The 11,310-nt window shown below is 35.0% G+C and overlaps 3 protein-coding genes across 5 annotated transcripts; 2 read left to right on the forward strand and 1 right to left on the reverse strand.

Annotated features, from left to right (window-relative positions):
* The first annotated feature begins 870 nt into the window (after positions 1-870).
* LOC149623675 (hydroxyproline dehydrogenase-like) lies at positions 871-3,688 on the forward strand. 2 transcript variants are annotated; one of them, XM_089852870.1, is made up of 10 exons: positions 871-1,890; positions 1,943-2,133; positions 2,202-2,325; positions 2,387-2,467; positions 2,547-2,630; positions 2,702-2,848; positions 2,908-3,083; positions 3,142-3,243; positions 3,312-3,403; positions 3,467-3,688. In XM_089852870.1, exons 1-10 carry the CDS (start codon positions 1,621-1,623, stop codon positions 3,643-3,645), a joined length of 1,446 nt encoding a protein of 481 aa, XP_089708996.1. In that variant the 5' UTR covers positions 871-1,620; the 3' UTR covers positions 3,646-3,688. The 2 variants fall into 2 exon arrangements, with proteins under 2 accessions (XP_089708996.1, XP_089708997.1); XM_089852871.1 differs by having other exon boundaries at positions 1,814-1,868.
* LOC149623676 (DNA mismatch repair protein Msh3-like) lies at positions 3,630-9,122 on the reverse strand. 2 transcript variants are annotated; one of them, XM_089852859.1, is made up of 19 exons: positions 8,710-8,822; positions 8,613-8,633; positions 7,922-8,553; positions 7,744-7,852; positions 7,181-7,415; positions 6,992-7,119; positions 6,753-6,913; positions 6,463-6,663; positions 6,185-6,388; positions 5,915-6,044; positions 5,655-5,839; positions 5,414-5,582; positions 5,290-5,354; positions 5,097-5,213; positions 4,798-5,026; positions 4,578-4,732; positions 4,314-4,500; positions 3,956-4,227; positions 3,630-3,894 (listed from the first exon to the last, which is right to left on the reverse strand). In XM_089852859.1, exons 3-19 carry the CDS (start codon positions 8,275-8,277, stop codon positions 3,792-3,794), a joined length of 3,006 nt encoding a protein of 1,001 aa, XP_089708985.1. In that variant the 5' UTR covers positions 8,278-8,553; positions 8,613-8,633; positions 8,710-8,822; the 3' UTR covers positions 3,630-3,791. The 2 variants fall into 2 exon arrangements, with proteins under 2 accessions (XP_089708985.1, XP_089708984.1); XM_089852858.1 differs by adding an exon at positions 8,955-9,122 and having other exon boundaries at positions 7,922-8,876.
* A 3-nt stretch (positions 9,123-9,125) lies between these two features.
* LOC149623677 (cytochrome P450 2J6-like) lies at positions 9,126-11,309 on the forward strand. The gene is made up of 8 exons (XM_089852869.1): positions 9,126-9,349; positions 9,427-9,551; positions 9,689-9,795; positions 9,862-10,169; positions 10,259-10,368; positions 10,437-10,692; positions 10,775-10,962; positions 11,032-11,309. The coding sequence occupies exons 1-8, from the start codon at positions 9,126-9,128 to the stop codon at positions 11,202-11,204; spliced, it is 1,491 nt and encodes a 496-aa protein (XP_089708995.1). The 3' UTR covers positions 11,205-11,309.
* The last annotated feature ends 1 nt before the right edge of the window (position 11,310 follows it).

Consider the following 11,310-nt stretch of genomic DNA (forward strand, 5'->3'; position numbering starts at 1 on the left):
TTTTCAAGATAAATGATTTTCCTTAACATTTGAAGATAATTATGATTTTCACTGATTTTTCAAGATAAATGATTTTCCTTAATATTTGAATATAATTATGATTTTCCCTGATTTTTTAAGATAATTTTGATTTTCACTGTAATTATAATTTTTAAGATAATTATAATTCTTCCTGATTTTTTAAGATAAGTATGATTTTTCCTGACTTTTTCAAATAATTATGATTTTCCCTAACTTTTCCAAATAATTATAATTTCCCCCTGACTTTTCCAAATAATTATAATTTCCCCCTAACTTTTCCAAATAATTATGATTCCCCCTAACTTTTCCTAGTAATTATGATTCACCCTAACTTTTCCAAATAATTATAATTTCCCGTAGCTTTTCCAAATAATTATGATTTTCCCTTGATGCTTCAAGATAATTATTATTTTCCCTGATTTTTCTCTGAAGTTTTTGCTCTATGAATTTTCACTCTTCTTCCCGACTATCCTGTTTTCCACGTTCGTACGAACCCTGAGCTAACAATAAATATGGTAGTGGAATAGAAAGGGTGGACGAGATTAAACGAACACTTTACTTTTGAGTAAGACATTGCTTTACCGCCGACGGCAAAATAATTGGAATGTTAAATATCAGACCTCTGACACTGCGTTCAAATAGAATAACAAATCAGATTTCACTCGTAGTACAACGACATTGTACTCAAAATACACATCGGCCTGATGAGTCCTGATCTGTTCCACCCTAGATTTCTACCACATTTCAGGGTTAAGTCTTCCAATCAAATAGTGCTTGGCGGATTTTGTGTTAAGAGCTAGACTAATCCTTAACCATGACGAATTTTACCTCGCGAATAATGGGGGCACAATGATTACTTTTACCGATATCCATTCCTGATAATGCTAATGCACTTAATTAAAATAAAATTTGAGAGCTTAATGGACCAATTAATTGATTGACAGGCATTCAATCAAAATGAAGACGCAAAGGGATACAATTTATATTCACTAAACTCAATGTTTCATTTGAGTACTTCGGAATTTACTATTTTCAGTCACGAATATTTAAATCGTACCAGGAGTTAATTATGAGAGTTATAAGCGTCTGATGTCGCCATATAATTTGTGTTTGTATTTTAAGTCGGAATGTTATACAACTATATACTTACGTAAAAAAACCGCCTTACTTGGCTTTATTCCATCGAGGTCGTACAACATATGTGTTTCCTTGCGTAGGATAGTTTGCAAAAATAAGTTAGAAACCTCCGCATAATGAAGTCCTTTTAATTTTCCCCTCATCACCCACACACAGTACAAGGCGAGACATTTTCCGTCCTTGGTCAACTATAACTGTCGATTAAGTCCTAGTTTTTCAGTAATATTAGACGGTCTATTCAGCTTTGGTTACATTGCCAACCAATGTTGTCTATACTCTGATAGACATAGGCGATACCCTAGCTCACATAAGCGAGACAGATCTGGTTCAAACAAGACCACCACTACACTGAAACAGTTTGTTTTAATTTGATTATTCTTTATCGTCATGAACTTGTTTATGTAAGAGCGATTAAAAAGGCATGGTTAAGTAAAAATATAGAACGTCTGAAGTTCCACAAATATGCGGCTGTTCCTAAACACGAGGGCCATTTTCGCCGTTCAAAGAAGACATTTAGCCACTTTAAAACCTGGGTTGGAATCAAGCAAAAATGTCGCTTCGTTACATCTTAACTCGTCCGATTCAAAGGAGTTCCAAGAACTAGATGCTCGGGGTTTAGATTTTACAAATTATGAAACAGCGTATAGAAGTAAAAGTGGTTGGGAGATTTCAAGGGCGCTGCTGGTCTTGAAGATGTGCTCGAGTCCGAAGTTTGTTCAAAACAGTCAAAAGGTTAGGAAAAACAAAATTACGACGTCCTTATTTTAAATTTGAATCTTTACAGATTATGGAAGTCTTTCTAGCGCATGCCGGTGACAAAGTAACCAACGCGACAGTTCGTAAAACGTTTTACGATCAATTTGTAGGAGGAGAAACCCCCAAAGAAATGCTCGATCTCGTAGGGAGATTAACAAAGGCAAATATTAAACCAATGATTGTATGTACAATGGAGGAAGATATTGGGGAATCCAAAGGGTAAACTCGATCAAACTGTAATTTTTTCTTTACAAACCTAAAATTAAGTAGTAGTAATTATATAACAGAGAGGGAATTTACGACCGTAACCTTCAAAGACTACGAGAATGCTTGGAGCTCGTGTCCTCGTTAAATTCAGACGCACCATTAATGCAAGTCAAGATGACGAGTATCATATCAGCGGAAATCCTGGTAATTATTGAATTAAGTAGTTTTAAGAACAATACATTGAAGTTTTTTCCTAAAATTTCAGGTGAAGGTATCGAAAATCTTTTCAAGCAACAAAAACCCAATTGCACTTGTCGAAAATATGGCTGAAAGCACGGTGCAAAAGGTATATTTCACCATGGTTCCTTTAACCACTTCATGAAAGGTCCATGATTTCAACTTTTCTATGCTATAAATCTTTTTAGAAACAACTTAACATATCTGGACTAACAGACGATGATTGTAAAGCCTTGTTAAATGGACTTCTAAGAATGTTTGAAGTAGCGCAAGTATGCACTTTCTTGGTTGGTAGCGGGCGAACAAAACGCCCCAATAAAATGTTCTACCAATAACTTCGCAGATTGCTGAAGGAAACGGCATACGTCTATTGGTAGACGCTGAATACTCTTACGTCAACGATGGTATAAGCGCAATGACTCTTCCAATGACGGTAATATTCAATAAGGAGCAGCCCTTAATTTGGAACACGTACCAGTGTTACTTAAAAGTACGTCGAATACTTCGAATTTTGATATTACGGGAACTGAATTTAATTCATTTATTTAGAACGCGATTGAAAAGTTAAATCAAGAATTGGATATCACCCGTTCAATCGGGGTTTGCTTCGGTGCCAAACTAGTTAGAGGCGCGTACATCACTTTGGAAAACGAAGTCGCCAAGTTGTCCGGACAAACGAGTCCAGTTTGGGAATCCTACGAACTAACCAACCAGTGCTATGACAAGTAAGTTTCGAGGGTCAAGAAAGATATATTTCGATTTAACTTGAATTAACTTTGACAGAGCATTAAATATTCTGCTGGACGAAGTGAAGAAGTTTCCTAAACGAACGACGTTTGTAGCTGCGACACATAACGAAGAGAGTATTGTTAAAGCTTTTGAAAAGTACGTTGAATATTGAAGAATCAACTGGACATAAATGTTCATCTTTAATAATATATTTTTGTTTTCAGGATAAAAGATTTGAACTTGACGAAAGACGAAGTGAATAAAATTAATTTTGCCCAACTATATGGCATGTGCGATCAGGTTACGTTTCCCCTTGGTTAGTAATGGTGTAAAGACTTAAATAGTGCTAAATACTAATTAAATTTTAATCTTAATTAAGCGTCGTTCGGATTTAATGTCTACAAATCGATACCATACGGGCCCTTAAACGAAGCCTTACCTTACTTGGCCAGACGAGCAACTGAAAATCAAGCAATATTTGCAGGCGCAAAGAAAGAACAACATCTTTTACAAAAAGCGTTGAAGGAAAGGCTCAAGGCAGCTATATTACCAAAATGATTATTTTTGTACGAAACTATTAAACATTTTAACAATTTAATAAAGAAAGATTAATTAATTTGTTGTTGAAGTTCTATTAATGTAGATGGTAAAAACTAAAATCTGCCTGAAAAAAAAATCATCTTCAAAATTTAAAACATTATTAATCAGTCAAGACGTTCTAAATTGTCAGATTTGAAACTCATAATCACTTCGCGAAGGTTTTCAAACTTCGCTGCCATAAAATCCTTAAACAGTTTTCTCCTTTTCCTAAATTAATATTCATAAACAAATGTATAAAGGGTTAGCCAGAGAATAAACGAACAGTTACCTTTGGTGATAAATAGCATCCTCAAAGAACCGAGCCTTGATCGAAGCGTTGTTTATAATAGATTGCGGTAAAGACGCTAATCTCGCAACATTCATCCCAAAGCTTTCTTTCGACGTTCCCTCAGATAATTTGTAGAGAAAATATATCTTTCTTTCGTCGTCCGATTCGTCAATCGTGAAAGACACGTGAGTATTTTTCGCCAACGCTTGGGATCTCAATGCCAAATCGGTTATTTGCATGTAGTGAGTTACGAATAACGTAAGACATTCAACCTGTAAAATTGGCAAGCCAAGTGCTCATAAACTTTCTTTACACCAATAAGGTACTTAGTAAAGAGACGCCCATATTTTGTACTTACATTATGTAGTAAGTGATGAAGTGTGGCGTACGCGATAGCCATTCCATCGTGAGTACTTGTACCGCATCCTAACTCATCAAATAAAACAAGTGATTTTGAAGTAGCATCTTGCAAAATATTGTACGTTTCCAAAGCTTCCACGTAAAACGTGCTTTGATTTTCCATCATATTATCCGTACATCCCATTCTAAATGCGAAAAGTAGATCGAATTTTTAAGTTAGTACCATCAGAAGGGGACATTAGATAAAGAAAGAAAGCCTAACCTTATATGTATCGCGTCTACAGGTGTTAATACAACTTTTTCCGCAGGTACGTACGATCCAATTTGAGCCAATAGAGCTATGAGACCAACTTGCTTTATGAAAGTGCTTTTACCACCCATATTTGGTCCGGTTAATATAATACATTTATTTTCATTCTATAAAGATATTTCCAAGAGATTTTTTTCTTTTGTTTGAGACCAATTTTACGTAATAAACTCACATCCAAATGCAAGTTATTCGCCACAAACTGAGCGTCATCCGTTAAACACTTTTCAATAATTGGATGCCTCCCACCTTCAATATGGAAAATAGTTTCATTTTCGACGTTTAAAATTTTTGGTTTCACGTAACCGTCTTGTTTCGTAAACTCAGCCAATGAAAAATAACAGTCTAGTTTGGCCAAATGACTAATCACTTTTTTCAATGAGAAAAATGAAGTGTTGATGACACTACCAAGATAATTACACGCGTGATTTAAGTTAATTAATTAAGATTTCGCGAGTTAGGCTTAGAACTTACTCTAGAAACTCATTCCAATATGATTCGCAAATGTTATTTTTTTGCTCTTCTAATTGAACGAGTTTCTGCGAAAAGAGATCAGCTTCGGGGGAACGATATCTTGAAACTAATTTGGTCCTAATTAAATTTATAAATACGTTCATAACTTTCGAATTAATTTGGAAAAATATATATTTATTTTCAAAAATCTCACATGCTAATTTTTCTCCAAGACATAGGAACTATACTTTCTTTGTGATTAGGTACTTCAATAGTATACTGTTTCACATTGATTTGTTAATGCATTTACAAGATATTAAAGATCTTCAAATTTATACCTTTGCATAAATAGATGAAGTGTACTCAAATTCACTAATGCCAAGTACACTAGCGATACACAATTTATGGTTATCAAGATCATGATGAACTTGATCTATTTGAAGTTGAAGCTCGCAATAACCAGGTATTACAGAGATATCATTGAAAAGCTTCGATTTATCACTGGTTCTTAATAAATATCAATAATTGCATGGTTGTATAATTTTTTTTAATTTTCATATAAAACCAATGCATGCATACCTAGCAGCATCTTCGTTTAAATTAGCCAGAAATTGCGGTATCATTTCAAGATTATTAAGTATTTCATCCAAAAATGGGAAAATTGATTTAATTTCATTGGTGACGTTCTCAACACAAAAATTGCTGAGAATTTTTCTTATTGCGTTTAATGATTTCAACAAAGTTAAAAGTTGAAACGGACTACACTGTGAAGAATAATCAGCAGTTTCACGTATTTTTTCTGATTTGGCAAATATTTTAGTGTTAATTTAAAATAGTACCTTATGATAGTAAACAGAACAGAGTAAATATTCCAGGTCTGGATTATTATAAAGCATTTCTCTTAAAAGTTGTAGAAAATTAGAATCATTTAATATTGTTTCCACTATACTTTGCCTTTCAATTATGTCGCTAATTACAACAACAAAAAAAAACATAAATAGAATATACAATAAACAGAACAAACCTCGAGAAGCCCCGAGGGGCTGACCACTCCGAGATTACAAAGAGTGAACAGCCCCCTCCCTCCTTGTAAAACCAACAACGCATACCTATAATTTTTTAAGGGATTTTCCATCCACTCTTTCAACATCCTACTACCAAATGCAGTTAGCGTTCTGTCAAATAACTTGAAAAGGCTACCGTTATTTTTCCCCGATGTGTATTGGTAATTCCCAAAAATACACAAGTTTCTCTTAGTCGTGTAATTAAGTCTAACGTACTCGTTACTATAAAGTTCGAGTGGTTTCATAAATCTACGCAATAACAGACTCAAATAAATCAAAGGGTTGCCATTAAGACGCGAACTTTGTGGGAATGTAAGGTGTACCTAAGTTCCTTCAAGATTTTTTGCAACCCAAAATCTTTCAAGTATTCAAAGATCGCTGAAAGAGCGCGTAAGACTGGTGGGGGAAGTTTTATAAGTTCGTCAGGTGGGAGGGAGGTAAATTCGGACACGTTTTCAATCGCTTTGTCAAAGGCAAAAAGGTCCTGTGACAAATGTTCAACTCTGATTTCATCTTTCGAAATTCTATTAAGATATTATATGATATGTCGGTTGAATTTATGGATGTCCTCTACAAAACTAAGCGAGAACTACTTTGGGTGTCCTGTTCATACCTTGACAAGTACTGAATAAAATGACTAGTTTCAATTGTAACTTTTTCAGGCAAAATTATTTCAACAGCCTGGACTGTTGATAAGAACTGCTGCAAATTGTCTCTCGTTTTTCCATCTTCAAAAAAACAGTAGCTTACGTCTCCAGTTACTGGTCTAGCAGCCTAAATACGCGGGCAATGCCATAAATTCTTTGGTACGAATTAAGTAATGGTTCAATGGAGTGACGCCAAGAACCTTACAATCACACCAAATTGTGTATCCTTGCCCTTTTTTGTAACAGTTTCTTCAAATAAACAAACGAGATATCCTTTTGAAATATCAGCGTTTTTAAATTCGTCATCGTAAATGGTGTTTTTTGTATCAAGGTCTACGAAATGAAATATAATTTTGATGTTACGTCCGTCAGATCACGGAATCACGTTCAGTACCTTCTCCAATGAGAGTGGATTTGGTATAAATGGCAGTTAACTTTCGTTCAAAGAGTGAATTTTTTGTTTCGCTAATTGATTTTAAAGCAGCAGCCTCTATTTGCTTGACAATTCCAACTTTAAAGCCTCGAAAAACCAACCTTCTTACGTGAAGGTAAAGAGTTTGGGTTGGGATTGATGCTGTTTTGAAGTTGTGGTATTTATAGCATGAAATATTCAAGTACTTTGAGGCAATCTAAACATTAAGTATTTATTTTTGCTAGAATTTATATCGATATATAATGGGTCCAAAAACAGGACTTCAATACGAAACCACTTATTCTAACGAGATATTTTTTATCTGATAATGAACTCGGCATTATAATAATGGGATCTGATGTTATCTTCTCATAGAGTTCAATACACATACACTATACTACGATGTTATTCTATTAAAGAGGGCTTTCTTGCAGATACCACCAAATTTATTTTATAGAAGTGGGTAAGTAATTACTTATACTTTAAACTTCTTATAATTTGCTACGAATGTGATAGGTTGTATAGTCAATTATAAAAAAACGCACCTCAGCATCTTCTTCAAAGAAATGATATTTGTACCCACATTCTATGAATAATAGAACAGTTGGGTACTGGTTTTTCAATGACAGAAATTGCTGTTGTAGTTGAGTTTGTCTAATGTAAAGTAAATAACAATACATTACCTTAAACAATCTCCCTAAGTAAGAACTTGAGAAGTCTTACTTTGATGGAGATGGTGATTCAGATTCTAGAACATGACTGTCACAGTGTTCCTTTACTTGAATGCACCAATTTGATGTTGATGGTGTCGGTGTTACCAAAGGTGTTACCATATGTTTTTCACCAATATCCTCAGAACCGCCTTCAACTTGAGCTTTGTTATCTTGTTCATCAGTGTAGGCAAAAGACCGAAGTTTGATTTTTGTGTATTGCGATAGTTCCTTTTCAAGTCTTTCAGAGCATGATGGTGCAGGTGCACCCACATTTTGTTGTTGAACACACGATTTTTCCGCTTTGGGTTTATTAAAATACTTTGAGGTTGTAGAACTGTTATCTTTATGATACTTAAAAGACTTCATTGAGATAAATAATTTAAAAATTAAACATTTAAAGCGTAATAAGAATTAAATTAACGAATAATACAGAGAGCCCACGATAACACGCATCTGAGCACGCACACATTTCACAAAAGGCGCCTGAAGAGTCGTAGCAGACCAGTCGTCTGTTAAGACGATGCTTTTCTCTTGTAGAGAATCTATACCACCACCGTACACTGGAGTGGAGGAGTATAAATAGTTTTCAGACTATTCAACGATGTCATTTAATTAATTATAAACGTTGGGGATCTAGTGTTTCTGATATAAACGATGCAGTTTAGTCAAATTCGGTATTGAATTGTGACAAACAAACTAACCTCTTTCTCAAATACATATACCTACAAACAAACGAAGCCAAATAACTAATTAAATTAAATGTTTAACAACACAACATTATCATAAAACGTTTTTTACCTATATAGACAGAAGAATTTTTATGCTTGGACTGACAAATACATTTAATATAAATAAAACTATAAATAAGCCATGTATACTTTTTCCTTTCCTATACAACCAGAAGTATATAGTACTTCTCTCCTTTTATCTCCTTCTACTACAACTTACCTTTTCTTTCCCGGTATCTGATCAGAAGAAAAAAAACCTGTATTAGCTAGACTCCTCTAAAATATAAATAAACACACCATGAAGTCCTCAATTACCTTTTTGACAGAAGTCTATAAAAAAAACTCAAGGTTTAATTGTAAATACCGGTTTTCCCGTAATCTCTGACGCAACTTTCGATAAAACTAGTTGTTATTGTCTAATTGCGAAATAAATAATTTTACTCGGGCCTCAAATTATTAATTTCTTCCCAATATTCTAGCGGAAAAATGCCCTTGATTGATGTCGTCTTAAAATTTGCGCAAAATAATTACTGTGCCATTATTCTGGCGTTATTCATTGTACTCTTGATGTACTCTTTTGCGAACGAACTAAAGCTGCATTTACCACCAGGACCAAGAGGATTACCGTTAGTTGGGTACTTGCCATTTTTAGGTCCGACGCCTTATAAACATTTCATTGCGTTACGAAAGAAATACGGAAATGTTATTGGGTAAGGTTCGCTTTTTTTACCTTGAGCGCAGTCAACGTCTCTTGATAATCTTCATTTGAATACCAACTGTCACGTAGACTTCAACTTGGTGCTCGTTATACAGTTGTCTTGACAGATTTGACTGCTATAAAAGAAGCTTACTCCAAAACCGAATTTTTGGCTCGACCAAAGGGACTTTTCAAATTTAACAACCTTTACGATAGTAATTATGTTTTTCATTTGGCATTTATTTAAAGAGCGAGTTGGCTAGCCTCCCACGCGTAGTGAACTCTGGCTCCGTCTGGCGTTGCCTCTTAGCGCGACGGAAATAACCTAGTTTAAATAAGTTTGTTCCTACAGATTTTGTGAACATGAGGGGTAAAATATGGACCGAACACATGCGTTTCAATAAAGGTCTATTAAGAGATCTTGGAATGGGGAAGGAAAAAATCGAACTCATAATACATGTAAAAGTGTCTTGAAACTTACTTAAATCGAAAATTATTCTGAGCTTGTTTGTTGATTCATCACAGGAACAGTTATCCAGGATAATAAATAAAATAGAGCTATTGCGGGACTCGGGACGCAATGAAGTAAATTTACAGGAAGTTCTCGCGTTGTCGTCGGACAATGTCATTTTCTACATGATATGCGGAAAGACATACCCCGATGGAGACGAGCGGTTGAAAGTCCTTCACGAATTCCAGATTCACAGTTTACGTTACTTCTCCTCCACTTCCTTGGCCGTATACTTCCCATTTCTCAAGCCACTGATCCTGCGATTCAACCCTTACTATAAAAATACCAAACAGGCTATCACTAATATGGAAAATTTGCTAAGGCAAGGCAGGATCTTACTTCAAGAGCGTTCAACGTTTTTTCAGTCAATTTCTTAAACTCTGAAATAAATATCATAAACGTGTATTGCAGGTCTGAAATTGAAAGCCACGAGAAAAATCTAGATCCTGATAATCCCTTAGACTTCATGGATCACTTTCTACTTGAAATTGAACGGAAACAGGGTCAAAATGGATTTACAAGTACTTAAAATAACTACTTAAGTTGTATTGAAAGTTCCAACGAAACATAATTGTTCTATTACACTTAGAAAACGTTCTTAATGGTGCGGCTCAATTTCTTATGCTGGGTGGAAGCGAAACTAGTAGAGTCTCTCTAGAATGGGCTTTAATGTTAATGGCAAAACACCAAGATGTTCAAGAAAAGGTTTATAGCGAAATTCTGCAAGTTCTTGGTGCGGAGAAAAACGTCTCTTGGCGTGACAAGGAATCATTGCCTTACACGTACGCTACCTTATTGGAAATACAAAGAAGAAAAACCATAGCACCATTGAGTGTAATAAGAAGGTAAAGACTAAAAACATAAACGTAAACATTGGTCTCCTAATAAGAATAATATTGTTAATTTTGTCTTTAAAAACTCGTACAGCACTCAAGCCCGGGCAAAGCTTTGGGAATACGACATACCAAAGGATACCGTCGTCATAGCCAACTTGTGGTCAGTTCATATGGACCCCGACAAATGGCCGGAACCGAAAAAGTTCGACCCCAATAGATTTCTCAGTCCTGATGGCAAAAGCGTTCGACTCAATGAAAACCTCATTCCTTTCTCTTACGGTATGGCGTAAACATTTCTAAAAGAGAGATAAAAACTCAATAAGAGATATTATATAAGTACATTTTCAGGTAAAAGAATGTGTCCAGCCGAGAAAATGGGCCTGATGCAACTATTCATTTCCTTCGTTACCTTAATGCAGCGATTCAAACTTACACCTCCGAAGAATGGATTGGACTTTTCGAAGATCGCAACAATAACTTACGTTCCCATCAATTCCAAAGTAAATGTGGAATTACGTTAAAATTCCTTGCTGAGTAGCTCTTTCATATATGCAATTTTTAAACGTTGATGTATGTACGTCTTCACTTTGACCTATGAATTAAAATCCGCGCAAATCCTTCGTAAAG

Source organism: Phalangium opilio, unplaced genomic scaffold (genome assembly GCF_054372755.1).
Source record: "Phalangium opilio isolate 3A_F unplaced genomic scaffold, DU_Popi_V2 ptg000113l_1, whole genome shotgun sequence".
Classification (NCBI taxonomy): Eukaryota; Metazoa; Arthropoda; class Arachnida; order Opiliones; family Phalangiidae; genus Phalangium; species Phalangium opilio.